The sequence below is a fragment of the Labrus mixtus genome, chromosome 2 (assembly GCF_963584025.1).
Source record: "Labrus mixtus chromosome 2, fLabMix1.1, whole genome shotgun sequence".
Lineage (NCBI taxonomy): Eukaryota > Metazoa > Chordata > Actinopteri > Labriformes > Labridae > Labrus > Labrus mixtus.
The window spans coordinates 14,125,441-14,142,766 of NC_083613.1; the positions used below are offsets into that span (position 1 = coordinate 14,125,441).

The window sequence follows — 17,326 nt, forward strand, 5'->3', positions numbered from 1 at the left end:
AATTCAGTGTCACAAGACTGATTTTGAAGTCGGGTCAGTTTTCTGCCTGATCGCATGTTGATCGTGCAGTGTACATGGGGGCACAAGCGCTGATCACGGAAATTCTTGCATATTTGCATTTTGATTGGTTGACTGTCTGCACACACTGGACTGTGAGAGCAGAGTGATAAGTTGTTTCTGCAATTTTGGGGTCCTTTTTTGTCCTATTGTTCTTGCTCAAACTGCAAGCCAGCTTGTGTTAGTTAGTGATGCTGAGTGTGTGTGAGGAGAACTCGTATAGTGTCAGCACTTAGGTTTGCTTGACAATTGGACCGAACAGTATAAGCACATAAATTGTGAGCTTTGGTTTTGAGTCTGAAACGCTTGTACAGTGTGAGGTTACTTTTATACAGTCCTATACTGTATTCCTAGCCTTAAGAGATGCTAAGTTAGTTTCTTATCATCTCTACAGTCGATAATACTAGTGTTGCGTCATTGGTCAAAAGTCGATGGCCTGTTCAGGCTGAATGAATTAAGGCCAAAATGATCAATGAATGAAGGCGGCGTACCCTCACACCCGTCAATCATTAGCACTGAAGGAAGGGCTTAGCCCTGCTAGCCCATTTATAAGAGTTGTCCCTGCTGGGTGGGAGGGTGCAGAATACGAGAGGAAAAGAGGAGGACAAGGCTAGCTTTGAATTGATGTGAATGCCGGAAGCGGAGTCGTTGAGGTGTCTATCTGCTGTATTGCATCCCTCATATTTGATGTAAGGACTTCTGAAGCTGTCTTTTTCTCTTCTTCACAGTGACAAAATGAACACCAGCATTGCAAAGAATGTTTCATCAAGACCCCATTCTTTTGAAGCCTATGATCCGTTCATTATAAGCACTGCTTCACAGTCCGTCAACCTGATCCTGGGTCTTCCTCTGAACGGTTACGTCATTTGGCTGATATTGGGAGCTTCAAGAGAGACTATGGCCTCAGACTTCTTTTTTCTTAACATGGCTACGTCTGAGCTCTTTTTCGCTTTGTCTGGCATATTGTATTTGGTTGGTAAATATCTAAGGTCATTTTCATTACGCATATTCATGTTCTCTCTCGGCCTCCTCTACACTGCTCGCCCTCTCTTCCAGTGCTGCATCTGTGTCGAGTACTACATTGGTGTTATCCACCCGGTCGTGTTCCTTCGATTCAAACCCCTGAGATACAGGGTGGCCTGTTGTTGTGTAGTCTGGCTGATAATTTTGCTTTCTTGCATATACAATTTTTGCACCTCGTTGACCCTGTTGTATCTTTTTCTTTATTTCATCCAGACTCTGTTGTTCTTCGGTGTCATGCTCTTCTGCTGCCTCTCAGTTCTCTGGGCTTTGAAACGCCCCGGGCCAGGAGAGACAGACACAGGGAAGAAGAAGAGCAATGCAATGAAGAGAAAGGCCTTTAAAATCATTTTAATTATCATGATTTTCATGACCCTTAATTTGTTTTTGTACATGGCTGCAATTCCACTTCAGTGTTTCCTCGAGGTGATGACGTTTTTATCTATATTTCTAATTTTGATAGATATTGCTTTACTAACAGGGTTTATTCAGCCGCTCATGTACCTCCAAAGGTCAAAGAAACTGTCCTGCTTCAGCAAAGTGAAATGATCATTATACCTTTGTACTTCAGTCTTTTTTGGACTGGAGATTAATGGTTAAGTATTTTTTTTTATGTCTAAATTTATAAAAGAAAGTCGGGACGGTTGAATTCACAAATGCTATCTGAAACTCTACCAGGCACAAAGAAAACCGTACATGAACCAGATCCAGAATTTCCGCCCTCTTCTTCAGGGTCCTGGCTAATTTTTAAATGGGACTGTGGCGAAGTGGGAAACTGTCCTGAAGTCTGACGGCTCGAAATTGGAATTCTGTTTCGAAATAACGGACGCCGTGACCCCTAGTCTAAGGAGGAGAGAGACCATCTGGCTTGTGATCAGCGCACAGTTCAAAAGCCAGAGTCCGTGATGGTATGGAGGTGCATTAGTGCAGATGGCATGGGTAACCTGCATGTCTGTGAAGTCTCCATTAATGCTGAATCATATAAACAGGTTTTAGAGCGATATACCGTATACTGCCAAATATACAGCTTCTGTTTCAGCACCTGGAGAGGTGTTGTTGTGAGAGGTCTTGCTCATTTCATCAAGACGATGCCAAACAACATTCTGCATGTCTCCATAGTAAAAGAGTCCAGGTGATAAACTGGCCTTCCTGCAGTCCTGACTCGTCACCCAATGAAAATGTTTGAAACATTATGAAGCGTTATTTTTTATTTATTTGTATTACTTTATTGCAGGCTATTTTACTACATTACAAGTTGTCATATTTCATCACAAATTTTTTTCATCCTGGCACATTTTTATATATAATTTTTTAAACATACATTGGGGTAGTTGTTCCTTCACTACTCTCTTAATTTAATATAATTTAATTTACATACCTGTTATTATGCCACTTTGTCGGTTCCCTTTATCCATTTACTCCAGTAACACATGAATTCATCTTCTCTGTTTCTTAGCCTATACGTAATTCTTTCCATTTCTTTAATATCTTCCACTGTTAACTTCCATGCATTAATAGACGGGGGTTTATCATCCAGCCAGCTTAGTGTAATTTGTTTTAATGCGGCTATGCGTATTATTGTGGACAAATATTTGTCCACTTCCTTCTCTATTCCTGGTGGAGCAATACCAAGTATGATATTAACTGGGTGAAGTCGTTTCTGTAAGTTAAAAATATTTGTAATTTTCTCCTGAACAATTCCCCAAAACCTTCCCAACACAGGACAGGAATAAAAGATATGTAAATGATTTGCTTCCTGATCCCCACACTTCCTCCAGCATTCAGTACTTCCTGATAAATTGTATTTTGATGTGATTTTTGGTGTTGTGAAAACTCTCATGTTAATTTTCCAGGCAAATGATTTCCAATATTTTGATTGTGTTGTCTTAAAGATTCTTTTACATGCTTGTTCCCAGTCTTCTTCTGAAATTGTTATTGACATTTCTGTTTCCCATCTGTTTTTGGTATTGTTTTCAATTGTCTTTGTTTCTTGTAAGATTTTATACAGTTTTGAGATTTTGCTATTTCCACGATTATTTTTGCTTATAAATTCTATTAACCTACACATTATCTGGCGCTGTTCTTGTCTCTGCTGTTTTTTGAGGTAACTCCTAACTTGTAGATACTTGAAGAACTGATTGTGGGATATTTGAAATTTAGCTACTAATGTTTCAAATGTATCAATCCTATTATTTGTTATCATTTGTTGGTAGATTTTTAATCCCTTGCATGCCCATTCTTCCAGCACTCTATCGATTTTATTTGGAGAAACAAGAAAATCAGGATCATTCGCCATCTGTCTCAAATAAATGCAATCTTTATCACATTTATACTTTTTACGAATATATCTCCAATTTATCAATGTGTTTTCCACACAATTATTATTTCTATTATATTTTTGCATTTCATTTAACCCTAAGTGTGGTATTGTTCCAATTGATATTAGTGTTGATTGTTTTTCGACTTCATCATTCATCCATTTCATTACAATGTCTACTTGAGTAGCATGAAAGTAGGTCATTAGATCTGGAAAACTAAGTCCACCCTTCTCTTTAGGTTGAGTTAATATACTAAGTTTTTTCCTTTTCCTTTTGTAGTTCCAGATATAATTTGAGAGCATTCTATTCCATTTTTTAAAACTGCTTAGCGGGATGGGTATTGGTAAAGCCTGAAATAAGAACAGAAATTGTGGTAGAATCATCATCTTCACTATATCTACTCTATTCAGTATTGATTCTAGTACCGTTTTCCATCTATTTAAGTCTTGTTTTAATTTATTTTCTAAAGTCTGATAATTATCTGGATATAGAGTTTGTATGTCTCCAGTAAGGTAGATTCCTAATTATTTAATTTTCTTTAAGTCTCATTTCAGTTTATATTTATTTTTGAGTTCTACAGATATCTGTTTTTCAAAAGTCAGTACTTCACTTTACTTTACTTTCATTTAGCTTGTAGCCTGAGTGCTTACTGTATTCTAATATTGTTTCCATTAAGTGTGGTAAAGATTGGTCTGGGGAGGTTAGATAAACAATGACATTGTCTGCATATAATGCCAATTTTGCTGTTCTTCCTTTATACGAACTCCTTTAATGTTATAATTTTCCTGTATACTTTTTGCAAGTGCTTCCATGCAAATTGCAAATATAATTGGTGAGAGAGGATCTCCCTGTCTTGTCCCTTTATGGACTGAAAATCTCCTGGACAGTTTGCCATTAACTTTTACTCTTGACATTGGATTTTTATACATTCCTTGAAGCCACTTAATAAATCTTTCACGGAACCCAAAACTATGTACAGTCTCGAACATAAATGGCCAGAGAACTTGGTCAAATGCTTTCTCAGCATCCAATGTCAAGAGTAAGAGATTGATGTCATTTTCCTTTGCATAGTCTATAACAGTCAAAGTCCGTCTGATATTATCTGACAGCAACCTACCAGGGGTAAAACCACATTGATCGTTGTCTATAATATCCGGTACAATATCCTTTAATCTATTGGCTATAATTGATGTTAATATTTTGTGGTCTAAGTTCTAACCCACTTTTCAATTTAGTTACATATGCTGTCTTACTCTGCTTCTTAAGTCTATATGCTAGAAGTTTTAAGGAATTTGGACCACCGTCATAATTTTTCTGTTTTGCATATGTCATTAATTTCTTCACTTCCTCTGTTCGGATCCTATCTAACTCTTTATATTTCTTTTTTTACTCAATTTTTAACTTAAAGAGCCTATATTATGCCCTTTTTGGGGTTCGTATATTTAATCTATGTACATACTTTTGTACGTTCACAATAACTAAAGTCCGAAAAAAGTGTCTGTTTTCATGTCCTGCTCCTCCTTGCTCCCTCTACGCTCTGAGTCCGTCAGCTACACTCTGCTGAGCCCACACTGCAGAGCCCCACGTGGGCCAAGTCTGCTCTGATTGGTCTGCTGATCCGCTCTGTCGTTATTGGTCAGTTGGTCAGCACACGCCTCGGAAATTTCAACATGAGCTGCAGGGCTTGCCACAACGAGCCAATGGGCTTAGATCAGTGATCTCACACTGACAGTGACGTCGGACTGACAAATTTTTATCAAGGGGGGCTAGAACTGAGCGTTACATGCAGCTAATGCTACAGCTAACAGGAGGACGTGGGAGAAGCCGCGTTTCTGCGGACTTTGAATTTTTGCACATAGATGAGCCTAAACATGCACAGGACACTTGGAAAACACACTAAAGAGCATATAAAACCAGAAAAAGCATAATATGGGACCTTTAAGTTCGTTAGTATTTTTTTACATTTTTCTTCCAAACATTGTATTTGTTGCTCTAATGTCCTCTGTTTCATTGTTTTAATCTTTTTTTTAAATGTTGCGTATGAAATTATATGGAGCTCAGCGTAGGTTCAGACAGGAAGACTGGTTATATTCTTTCACAAATTCATTCATCCTTTCACTTCAACCTAAACTACTTCCTCTATCTACCTGCTCTGGTGATCAGCTCATAATGGGCGTTTATTCTTTAAGTAATTAACCAACCAGATTCGGGCACAACCTCTCTCAACCAATCATCCTGCTGTGGCAAAATGCTAAAACAGTTCTCTCTCTTCCACAGTTATTCTGTCATTTCAGGGCAACCGCTGCAACCCACCACCGCCCCAGTCACCTCCATTCCAGCTCAGCAGAGTCCAGATTCAGGATCATCATAGCCTCCATTCCTCTCACCACCACCAGTGTCTAGACTCCAAAGGGGGGTATCCTATCCTGCTGTCGGCCTCATTACCCTTCCGAGTACATGAAGTCGTCACGATGGAGTCTAATCACCCAAAGATTGTTGCACATTTATTGTTAAATAAATAATTGTTCATTCTCAATTAAGTCTCTCCTGACTGAAATGTCCACGTAACACCGCTTTAGCTCCTTCCCGTAAAGTAATTGGATTCACCTCCCCAGTATCATTTATCTCTAAATATTCTTTAAGCAAATTTTTCATTTTCCCTACAAATATTTGATCCAGCAAGAGGGAGTTATTAAACCTCCATAATTTTTCCCCTTCCTTTGAGTTAAGTTTTAAATTTAATGTCACTATGGCATGATCTGATAAGTCTCTTGTGCCTATTAAGCATGTTTCTACTACTACTGTCTTTTTTTGTACATGAAAAAATAATCCAATCTGTTGTAGGTTGAGAATCTGCCTGAGTAATATGTATATGCTTTTTTTATTGAGTGCATCATCCTCCATATATCTACCAGTCCAAATTCTGAGATTGCCCCCCTTAAGATTGATGATGCTTTGGGGTTTAGTGTTTGAAGAGTGAAGTCTGGGATTTAACGTAAGGTCTGTCATAAAATCTGGACTTACTTCTGGTGGGTAATAATTTAGCAGAGAGAACAACTGATTCTATTTTACCTACTACCAGAATAAACCTTCCCTCTTTATCAACAATATGATATTCTTCTACAAAAACTATGTGTGGTTGTGTAATTATAGCGACCCCCCCTCTTTTTCGATCCATATGACCTGGAGTAAATTAGACCCTTAATAATTTTTCCTAACTTCTTATGCTCATCTTTCTTCAGATGAGTTTCTTGTAAGAAGAGAACATCTCCTTTGGTTTTCTTCAACTGAAGAAGGATCTTATTCCTTTTAGTTAGATTATTTAGTCCATTAACATTCAGTGAAATTAGTTTTAGCTTAGTCATATGATCTGTTGAAAATTCAGCTTAGTCTTATTTTGTTTTTTTGAGAGTAGCTGCTGGATAAAAAGGGAAGATAGGTCGGGAAAAAAACAACAACACAACAACAACAAAAAAACAGAAAAAGCCGAAATTACATCAATAACGTAAAAAAAAACAAAAAAAACAATACCCACAATAAGAATCAAGACATCTGCCCAGGTTCCACTGGTACCACCTAATAATAAGGTGGTGTTCATTAGTGACCATTGTTCCCAACTGGTCAATAGGTCGCACTGTATCAGTCGCCATGTTGTATTTCACTTTCCAGTGCCTACAGCGTATAGCCCCGCCATATGAAGGGTTAGTTAAGACAAAGGAGACCCTGAAAAGTTGAGCAACTAAAATCCTACATTAAACAAGATTGGAAACAACGTTCCACTTTCAAAATTATAAAAATTGCTCTCCTCAGTTCCTAATTGCATACAAAGTGATTTTAAAGGAAAAATAATGATGCATCACAGCAGGAAACATGACCCTTTCCCAACATGTTGCTGGCATTAGATTAAAAATGGGTGTATAATTTTCCCAAAACAACGACATTTCTCAGTTTCAACCACAGACTGTAAATATTACTGGACGAAGCCTGAGTGACGTCACCGGTCTGTTCCTGCAGGGGGCAGCGGAGGCTCAGCCGCCATGTTGGAGATGCTGTCTCAACCTAACTTTCAGTCAACCTAACGACAGGCTGAGAGCTGGAGCTGAGGCAGGTTTTTAAGCCTCTTGACATATCGTTGCATCGCGTCCACCTGTCAATCATGTCAGCTACGCACCCAACTATGGATAACACGTATCGTTCATAAAATCAAAACAGAGGGATCATCCACCCATGTACAGTGTGTTCCCATGAGGACAATAACTAATCAGACCTATTTCTTTTTTGTACCAGGCTGTAAACATGTTAATTTATGTTGTAAAAACTGTTTTTTGCCTGTTGTGTGTATGTGACTTCCTGTGTTCCTGGAGCTATCCTCTAGTGGACACTCGATGAACTGCAGGATATTTCACCTACACATTGGGTTCATTTTTCAACACCGCAGGTTGTTGCTTGGCTTCAACATTTGACATGTTGTCTTTGTGCTGTTCTAAATCAAATATGAGGTTTTGTTTTGCAAATGATCTCATTCTGTTTTATATTTACATAAAATACGCTGTAATATTATCCTGCTAATCTGACATCATATACTACTACTATAATACTGTAAAATACATATTTTATCATGTTTGTTTTATCATCTATAAACTAACCACCACTGCACTATTATCTTCTTTAGTCGTGTACATAATCTGTGTGTATTCCATCCATCCATGAATCAGGGTATCATGTGGGGGGTACTGCGGGAATATGGGGTCCCGGGGCCGTTGGTACGAGCCATCCGGTCCCTGAATGATCATAGTGGGAGGAGCTGTGTCTGCATGCTTAGCACAAAGTCAGACATGTTCCCAGTGCGTGTTGGCTTCCACCAAGGTTGTCCCTTGTCACTGGTCCTGTTTGTGAGGAAGGAGTTCTAGTATCTCGGGGTCTTGTTCACGAGTGAGGGTAGGTTGGATCGTGACATTGACAGATGGATTGGCTCGACGTCAGCAGTAATGCAGGCGTTGTGCCGGACTGTGGCAAAGAGGGAGCTGAGCCTGAAAGCAAAGCTCTCAATTTACCCATTTGAGGGCACATAATATAGAAGACATGTATTATCTTCAAAAAGTAAAATAAAATAAAATTTCCTCTCAGAGAATAATCTTCGGTACAGTATCTAAACCTGAATGCGTCACTGTGAGCGGCGAGCAGGGCACACCTCGGAAAAACATGTTTCCATAGCCAGTGAGACCTTCATTTCCATATGTCAGAGAGTTGACAGATAGTTATTATTTCAGTGTATTTGACTATGTAACAATGAACTAAGTCTTTAGAATCATGCAAGGTTACGTGTGTGTCAGATCAAATCATCTCTTCAAAGCTGCATCACCAGAAAGCTGCTCGACACCAGGTTTGAATCAAATCACTTCAGATGTATGGGGTTGGGTTGTTGTTGTGTTGTATACTGTCAGATCTGAGAGTGAGGGTGCATTATTGGCTTTTTGAAATGAGACAGAAGTAATCAAATATGACGTACATTTGATCCAAGTAGGCCTGGGCGATATGACAAAAAATGTTATCACGATAAAAAATGTAATATCAGTCGATATGGATAATTAGCACGATAATTGTCAATCATTATTTCTTTCAAATTTAAAAGCTGATTTTTGCTCCCTAGTGAAAGTTGAAGAAACCAGTTGGTTAATTATGGTATAATTATACTTTATTGTCAGAAAGTGATGAATTATAATTAAATAGAGACGAAGCTCAACATCATAAGCTCAGAACACAGAGCTGGAAAACGCTGATATGACATGATAAAACAGATTGTTTGTTTGTGGGGAGTAACACTGGGGTCCACACCATGCAGAGACAGTTTATATTATTTACAATACGGTCCACACTAACACTCGTTTATTTCATTTGGACATTTATTTCTTGGTGTGTTCTAAAGGGTCGTATTGTTTCCCATGGGGGAACAGGTTCGTTGTGTCGCTGTTTTAGCTGCACTTCGGCACAGTTAACAGAGAACTTTACTCTGTTTTATTTGTCGGACTGTAAACAGCCAAAATGTCTCTAAACTCCAGAAGTTGAGCGTCCTTTCTTGTCCTCTTGTCGAGGATATTTTCTCCTGCTTTAAGCCGGTAGGTTCGGTGTTTTCTTCAGTGTAGCTATCGCTAATTTCGGATGTTTCCTTTCCGCTCCAGAGGTCTGTAAGCCCACCTACCCATATCCCTGCGACATGATTGGCTGTTCGTAGTCTTTTTCTTCTTCTCTTTAATGTCAGGTGGCAACTAGCGTTCAAGTCACAAATGCGCCCCCTGTTTCCCTGTGGCCGGATGATGTAATTACAGGATAAAATCTATCGAACTTTTATCGAACATTTTTAATATTTATATTGACAAAAATTATATTGCGATAATTATCGTTTTATCGCCCAGGCCTAGTTGCAAGGGCTTCTGAAACCCCCTTTTCTTCTTCCTTACAGCGACAAAATGAACACCAGCAGTGTAGAGAACGTTACATCCAGCTTTCCTGCTTCAACTTTCTCACTATCATCAATGTCCATCAACATGATCCTGGGTCTTCCTCTGAACGGTTACGTCATTTGGCTGATATTGGGAGCTCCCAGGGAGACGATGGCCTCAGACCTCTTTTCTCTTAACCTGGCTATGTCTGAGCTCTTTTTTACTTTGTCTGGCATATGGATTTGGATTGTTATGAAGTTCAATTCGTTATTTTTTCAGTCGGTCTTCCACTTCTCTCTCGGCCTCCTCTACACTGCTCGCCCTCTCTTCCAGTGCTGCATCTGTGTCGAGTACTATGTTGCTGTTATCCACCCGGTCGTGTTCCTTCGATTCAAACCCCTGAGATACAGGGTGGCCTGTTGTTGTGTAGTCTGGCTGATAATTTTGCTTTCTTGCATATACAATTTTTGCACCTCGTTGATCCCGTTGTATCTTTTTCTTTATTTCATCCAGACTCTGTTGCTCTTCTGTGTCATGCTCTTCTGCTGCCTCTCAGTTCTCTGGGCTTTGAAACGCCCCGGGCCAGGAGAGAGAGACACAGGGAAGAAGAAGAGCAATGCAATGAAGAGAAAGGCCTTTAAAATCATTTTAATTATCATGATTTTCATGACCCTTAATTTGTTTTTGTACATGGCTGCAATTCCACTTCAGTGTTTCCTCGAGGTGATGACGTTTTTATCTATATTTCTCATTTTGATAGATATTGCTTTACTAACAGGGTTTATTCAGCCGCTCATGTACCTCCAAAGGTCAAAGAAACTGTCCTGCTTCAGCAAAGTGAAATGATCATTATACCTTTGTACTTCAGTCTTTTTTGGACTGGAGATTAATGGTTAAGTATTTTTTTTTATGTCTAAATTTATAAAAGAAAGTCGGGACGGTTGAATTCACAAATGCTATGTGAAACTCTACCAGGCACAAAGAAAACGGTACATGAACCAGATCCAGAATTTCCGCTCCCTTCTCTGGGTCCTGGCTCATTTTAAAATGGGACCGAGGCGAAGTGGGAAACTGTCCTGAAGTCTGACGGCTCGAAATTGGAATTCTGTTTCGAAATAACGGACACCGTGACTAGGGTTGCCCCCCCGTCCCGTATTTCACTATTTAATATTGAGTCCCGCTTTGAATCAATACGGGACGCGGTTTGTCCTGTATTTCCAAGTGTCCTTGAACACAGCATCATTCAGCCTCTTACGGCCAGCTCCCGCCTACTCAAATAGAGTCTGTTGGTTTGTTTGGTTTGTTTTTGGCTTGAGCAATGAGAGCTCGTCAGTGGCTTGGTGAGAGAAAGTCATAGGAGTAGGAAACATGTCTGCGGCTGCCTATGATACCCGCACAGTGCACCATTGAAACGAAAATGGATACAGACGTGAGTAGAAAGTAGTGTCTGGCTTGACAGTGTCAGTGAAAATTAATATACTGTAAAGGAAACTATTGTAGGCCTACTTAATATATTATTTTCTGTGTTTCTAGGTAGGTTATTTCTGTATGCATTTTTCAGTTCACAAGACAAGCAGATGACATTTATTTTAACCAAATCTGTATTCACACTATGGCCTGGGCGATATATCATCAATATAACTTCAATATATCGACAATAGACACTTAATTAATACATTAAGAAAATAGTTCAAAACCATATTAATAGTATAAGTCATGATTTCATGAGCAAACAAAAAAGACAGACAGAAGGACAGAATAAGTTTTAAAAAATACTATAAAATTCTGTCATCCTCCCCTCTATGTTACAGCAGTGTCTAAAGCATGTGTATAATACTCAATTAATGAATTCAAGCTAAGTTAATAACTTTATGTGAAGTTTAAGTTAAGTTGTAAATGTAATAGCTAGTCGTAAGCATCTGCTGAAGTCGTGTTAGGTGCATTTCATTATGCATACATTACTGTATCTGCCTTTATGAAGGGTTAGTTAAGACAAAGGAGACCCTGAAATGTTGAGCAGCTAAAATCCTTGTTCCCAACTGGTCAATAGGTTGCACTGTATCAGTCGCCATGTTGTATTTAACTTTCCAGTGCCTACAGCGTATAGCCCCGCCATATGAAGGGTTAGTTAAGACAAAGGAGACCCTGAAAAGTTGAGCAGCTAAAATCTTACATTAAACAAGATTGGAAACAACGTTCCACTTTCAAAATTATAAAAAATTGCTCTCCTCAGTTCCTAATTGCATACAAAGTGATTTTAAAAGAAAAAGAATGATGCATCACAGCAGGAAACATGACCCTTTCCCAAAATGTTGCTGGCATTAGATTAAAAATGGGTGTATAATTTTCCCAAAACAAAGACATTTCTCAGTTTCAACCACAGACTGTAAATATTACTGGACGAAGCCTGAGTGACATCACCGGTCTGTTCCTGCAGGGGGCAGCGGAGGCTCATCAGCAGCAGCCGCCATGTTGGAGATGCTGTCTCAACCTAACTTTCAGTCAACCTAACGACAGGCTGAGAGCTGGAGCTGAGGCAGGTTTTTAAGCCTCTTGCATATCGTTGCATCGCGTCCACCTGTCAATCATGTCAGCTACGCACCCAACTATGGATAACACGTATCGTTCATAAAATCAAAACAGAGGGATCATCCACCCATGTACAGTGTATTCCCATGAGGACAATAACTAATCAGACCTATTTCTTTTTTTGTACCAGGCTGTAAACATGTTAATTTATGTTGTAAAAACAGTTTTTTTGCCTGTTGTGTGTATGTGACTTCCTGTGTTCCTGGAGCTATCCTCTAGTGGACACTCGATGAACTGCAGGATATTTCACCTACACATTGGGTTCATTTTTCAACACCGCAGGTTGTTGCTTGGCTTCAACATTTGACATGTTGTCTTTGTGCTGTTCTAAATCAAATATGAGGTTTTGTTTTGCAAATGATCTCATTCTGTTTTATATTTACATAAAATTCGCTGTAATATGATGATATGATTGATTGATTGATTGATTGATAATATTATCCTGCTAATCTGACATCAGTCTATACCCACTGCTTAATGTGAATACTGTAAAATACATATTTTATCATGTTTGTTTTATCATCTATAAACTAACCACCACTGCACTATTATCTTCTTTAGTCGTGTACATAATCTGTGTGTATTCCATCCATCCATCTTCTTCCGCTTCTCTGAAGTCGGGTCGCGGTGGCAGCAGGTGCAATAAGGCAACCCAGACTTCCATCTCCTCAACAACTTTTTCCAGCTCCTCCTGGGGTACTCTGAGGCGTTCCCAGGCCAAACGGGATACCTTCCAGTGAACTCTGGGTCTACCCCGGGGTCTCCTTCTGTGTTTATTGTTGATATTTAATGTTGTACCTTTGTACATGGAGAGCTCAGTTTACTGAAGATGAATGAATGCCTTGTGTGTGTTTGTTAGCTTACGTGGCCATTAAAGCTGATTTTGATTTGAAGTTAAGCTTCATTGTTTTCCACACCGTTTGATTCTTTCATTATCTAAACAGGAGGTATCACAGACACCTGCATTTCTGTCATCTCTTGTCCTGGCCGGTGGCTCGTCAGCGGGATCGGCTGCTCCCGAGCCTGGTGCACTCGTGTCTGCAGGGATCTTCTGGTTTCTCTCTCTCTCTCCCTCAGCCTTACCGACATTTGCACATTTCTTTCTTTCTTTAAGTTTGTGCACTCACACCTCACACCTCATAATGACTTCACACACACACGCGTTCACCACTGATGATGCAGATTAAACACCTCATAACTTGTTACTGATTATTTATCTAACACATTTTGTAATAATGTAATCTGACTCCTCCCATCTCTTGTCTTGACCCACGAGTCGGGTTATGACAGTAGACACACAGATGTGTTCATCTGTACGTGTAAAGAGCTGCAGACACCTACTTTGTTGCTGTCATGTGCAAACTTTTTAAACATTCATTAATGTTAAGGTTTTATTTTAAATTGGACTACTTTCCAGTACCTATTTACAATAATGGGTCAAATATACAGTTTTGCATGATTTAAAATTCGTATTAGTTTTTGAATGGCAACTGTTGACCCCCATCTCGGTGGCTTGCAACCCCCCCTTACTTTGGGAACCACCGCTTAAAGGCGCCCTAAGTGGAAACTGTGTAATTTACAATCAGCAGTTTCCATTTGTATGATTAATGCACGCAGTACAAAACACACAAAAGATGCAGTTTGCATTTATTTTATGAAAGTTTGACAGTCTTATGGTGATTTTAGGACACGTGTATTTTTTTGAAACTACTGGTTGCAGATGACTTTAAAAGGATTGTTCGGTTTAGTAAATTGGTGGATGTTTGAGGTACTTGTCAAGACTATACATATGAGCCACAGGAGTCGCCGGTCAGCTCGGCCTCTTCAAGGAGAAACCAACAAAGTGCTGGTACAGAAGCGAAAACACTTAGCTCGATGCAGACGGGGTATTTTGTCACATTTCATTTAACCAACTTTGAGAAATTAAATAATTTATTTTGCATTTCATTTTGCACCTGTTGGGCAGATCACATATTGATTTTTTCGTCGCTAAATTACATGGTACAAATGGCCCGATGTGAAGCTATGTATAGCCTAGCTTCCATGCTAACACTCGAGCTGGTTTCTCTATAAAAACTGGCGGAGCCAACCAGCATCTCCTGTAGCTAATTCATTACTATTGACAAGTACCTCATACACTTTAACAAAAAAACTGTCCTTTAACAACAGAACAAAGGCTCGTTTTAAATACCATAACCACATTTTCATTACTTCTTACTCACAGCAGTTTCAGTCATTATTTTCTCTGACATCGTTACAAAGCATTTTATTTTGCAGGCAGGAAAAGGCTCCATTCAAAAGAGCGCGCAGTTCAAACTGGAAAGAGTTTTTCTCGTGCTTTTCAGTTTATAGACGACCTCACACGGAAGATTCTTCTGCTCCGATCTCCTCTTAACGCTTGTGACTTTAAACACCTCATAAGGAGGAATCAGGGCCTCCCGCTCCGCCTCCCCGAGCTTCGAGAACAGCGAGACGTCTGCTCCATGGCACAAGACTATCTCAAAGCAGGACTCGTCTCCAAATCTCTCCGAGCTGGGGTACCAGCCCATCGAGGCAGAGGTGAAAGAGTCGAATCGAATCGCCTTGGTCAGGACAAAGTGCAGTGCGTGGTACCTGAATGTGGTCTTGTACTCTGACTTCTGTGATTGAACTGCCTTGTTGAAATCCAGATAGACTTTTGGTTTGTCGAGGCTGTAAACGTAAATGGCCATGATCCGCTCTTTCCCCAGAGAGGTGGAAGGTTGTTTCCCTTTGCTGCGCCTCCATTTTTTGTTGTAGTATTTTTTATGAGCAGTGCTGCTAAAATGACCATCTTTGTTTTCTTCCACCGGTGTTGAAAGGTGTTGAGCTGAAAGGTTTTAAGCACTCCCAAAAATTGCTTGAGTTTTGCATCGTGCAGCAGCAGAAAAGAGCACCCGGCAAGCCCACTGTACCGAAGGAAAAAATGGTTCCACTGGGGATGCTTTTCTAGCCACGTGTCTCTCTACAAACAGGCCTCTAGACTGTATAAATAATGGACAGCGCAACACCTCGCCTCAAGTGAAGCCAAAAGATTAGAGCTCCACCTGCTGACTGGCTGCATCATATGTCTCAAATCCTGTTAGTAATAACCTACTGCTCTTTAATCAAAGGCTAACTCTTAATATCAGTAAAAGTATGGCCCACACCAGCAGATCACCAAACACTGCTGCAACAAAACTCTTCTGTCTGCGTTTTATCAGGACTGCAGAAATGATAGCCAATAATATTACGTATGCTGACATCATCCAAAAATGGCTGCTTGTACTCCAGTTTGTAGAACCCTTTTCAAAATATTTTTTCATTTCCCTGTCGCTTAATTTACAGTTTAGATCGTTCCTCTGTGTTTTGGTGCTCTGCAGCTTGTAGACCACGGTGCACCACGGGTCATCTGTTCGGACGTCGGTGATCCGGAAGACCTCGTACGGAGGAATCAGCACCTGTCCCATCTGTTTGGACGCAGAGTAATACGTTATATCAGCACCGAAGCATGAGTCGATCTCAAAACATGACACGTTGCCGTTAAAGGGAAATGTCTGCTTGCTCAAAGGCGCCCAGGTGAAATCACCAAAACGCATGTTTGTGTTGATGACATTGTGGTTAAAGTGCGTCTCTGTCCTGTGGTAGGTGGTTCTGCACGATGTTGAATTTTGACGCAGAACTTTGACAGCATCAGTGAGGTAGAAGTACAAATAGTGGAATCTAAATCTGTAAGTGTTGTACTCGTGTTTCCCTGTTTGCACCGCTTTGTTGAATTCCTGCTGGATAAATTTCATTTGTGTGTACATGTGCAAAGCGACAGCATGGTCGTCTTTCAGCTGTGTGTGCGCAGGTTTCTTTGCATTCCTTTCTGCTACAGCCCAGGCGTAACTGAAGTTTCTGTTGAAGCGCCACTCGAACACTCGGTGTTCGCCTCCAGGTCGATCATGGAGGCGGCTTCAGAGCGACAGCCGTCAAACATGTCATCGATGGATTCGGTCGCCATATCCAGAGGTAAAATAGCAGTCTTGGTTTCCTGCAGTGACAGACAAGAAGACGACTACAGTGATGAAAACAGCGACTGCAGAAGATCTAGAATAATTAGTGATTTTTAGCGATACAAAGTTATACTGGGATGACTGTGATTGTCCTACCTCGGCAGGTTTCTGAGGCCACCAGAGCAGTAAAAATGGATGGTGATACAGAAGCAGTGCAACCGACAAAAACACACAAAGGGCTGCCAGGTGTGTCGGTGACTTCAGCCCACATACCGGTCCTTTTCCTGACTTCATATCTGTAGAATAAAGAAAAATATCTCTTTTGCCTCAGTTGCAAACGTGCATGGTTGTCATTTTCCACTCATTACGAAATATCTAAATACTACACATGTTATATAAATCAACGATATGTCAGTAGACTAATAAAAGCCTGCCATGGACAGGTGTTGCAAATTAAAAAAAATTGGGTTAAGATATTTACATTTACTGAGATTGTATTTTCAAGGGAAATGCAAGAATTGTGGCTGAAATCATAATGAAAACTGCACCATAAATACTGTAGATAATCCCTTACTCTGCATCAACAATATCTGAAAAGGGATTTTTTTGTTGGCTTACCTTTGTGCAGGTTAATTTTCTCAACAGCAGCAAGATTTTCAGGTAAAACCACTCAGCAAAGACATTTCTTCTTCTACACTTTTGCTCGGAGTTCATGTGGATCTTAATGAGCATGTGATGTTCAAACAGTTTTGAGTGTTTGATGAGAAATCCCATAATAATCTAGGAAAACGGTCGTGTCCTAGTCTGCAGCATGTGTGTTTCATGTTAGTGAATCCATCACTCCACACTGACTCAGTGGTTTCCCTGTTTGCATCTCAAGAGGGAGGTTCCACTACACGTGTGGTCA

General features: G+C 40.0%; 2 protein-coding genes and 1 pseudogene across 2 annotated transcripts; 1 reads left to right on the top strand and 2 right to left on the bottom strand.

The window, feature by feature from the left end:
* Positions 1–9,807: 9,807 nt before the first annotated feature.
* On the top strand, positions 9,808–10,915 carry LOC132954224 (proteinase-activated receptor 3-like). The gene is made up of 2 exons (XM_061026738.1): positions 9,808–10,453; positions 10,811–10,915. Exons 1-2 carry the CDS (start codon positions 9,863–9,865, stop codon positions 10,913–10,915), a joined length of 696 nt encoding a protein of 231 aa, XP_060882721.1. The 5' UTR covers positions 9,808–9,862.
* Positions 10,916–13,823: 2,908 nt separating this feature from the next.
* On the bottom strand, positions 13,824–15,506 carry LOC132954231 (ecto-ADP-ribosyltransferase 5-like). Its single transcript, XM_061026750.1, has 2 exons — positions 15,494–15,506; positions 13,824–15,272 (listed from the first exon to the last, which is right to left on the bottom strand). Exons 1-2 carry the CDS (start codon positions 15,504–15,506, stop codon positions 14,719–14,721), a joined length of 567 nt encoding a protein of 188 aa, XP_060882733.1. The 3' UTR covers positions 13,824–14,718.
* On the bottom strand, positions 15,139–16,713 carry LOC132954242 (ecto-ADP-ribosyltransferase 4-like; annotated as a pseudogene).
* Between the last annotated feature and the right edge of the window lie 613 nt (positions 16,714–17,326).

Coding starts and splice junctions, on each gene's coding strand:
- LOC132954224 (XM_061026738.1), top strand. CDS start 9,863: ATGAACACCAGCAGTGTAGAGAACGTTACATCCAGCTTTCCTGCTTCA. Junction 10,454..10,810: donor CAGGGAAGAAGAAGAGCAAT/GCAATGAAGAGA, acceptor AAACTCTACCAG/GCACAAAGAAAACGGTACAT.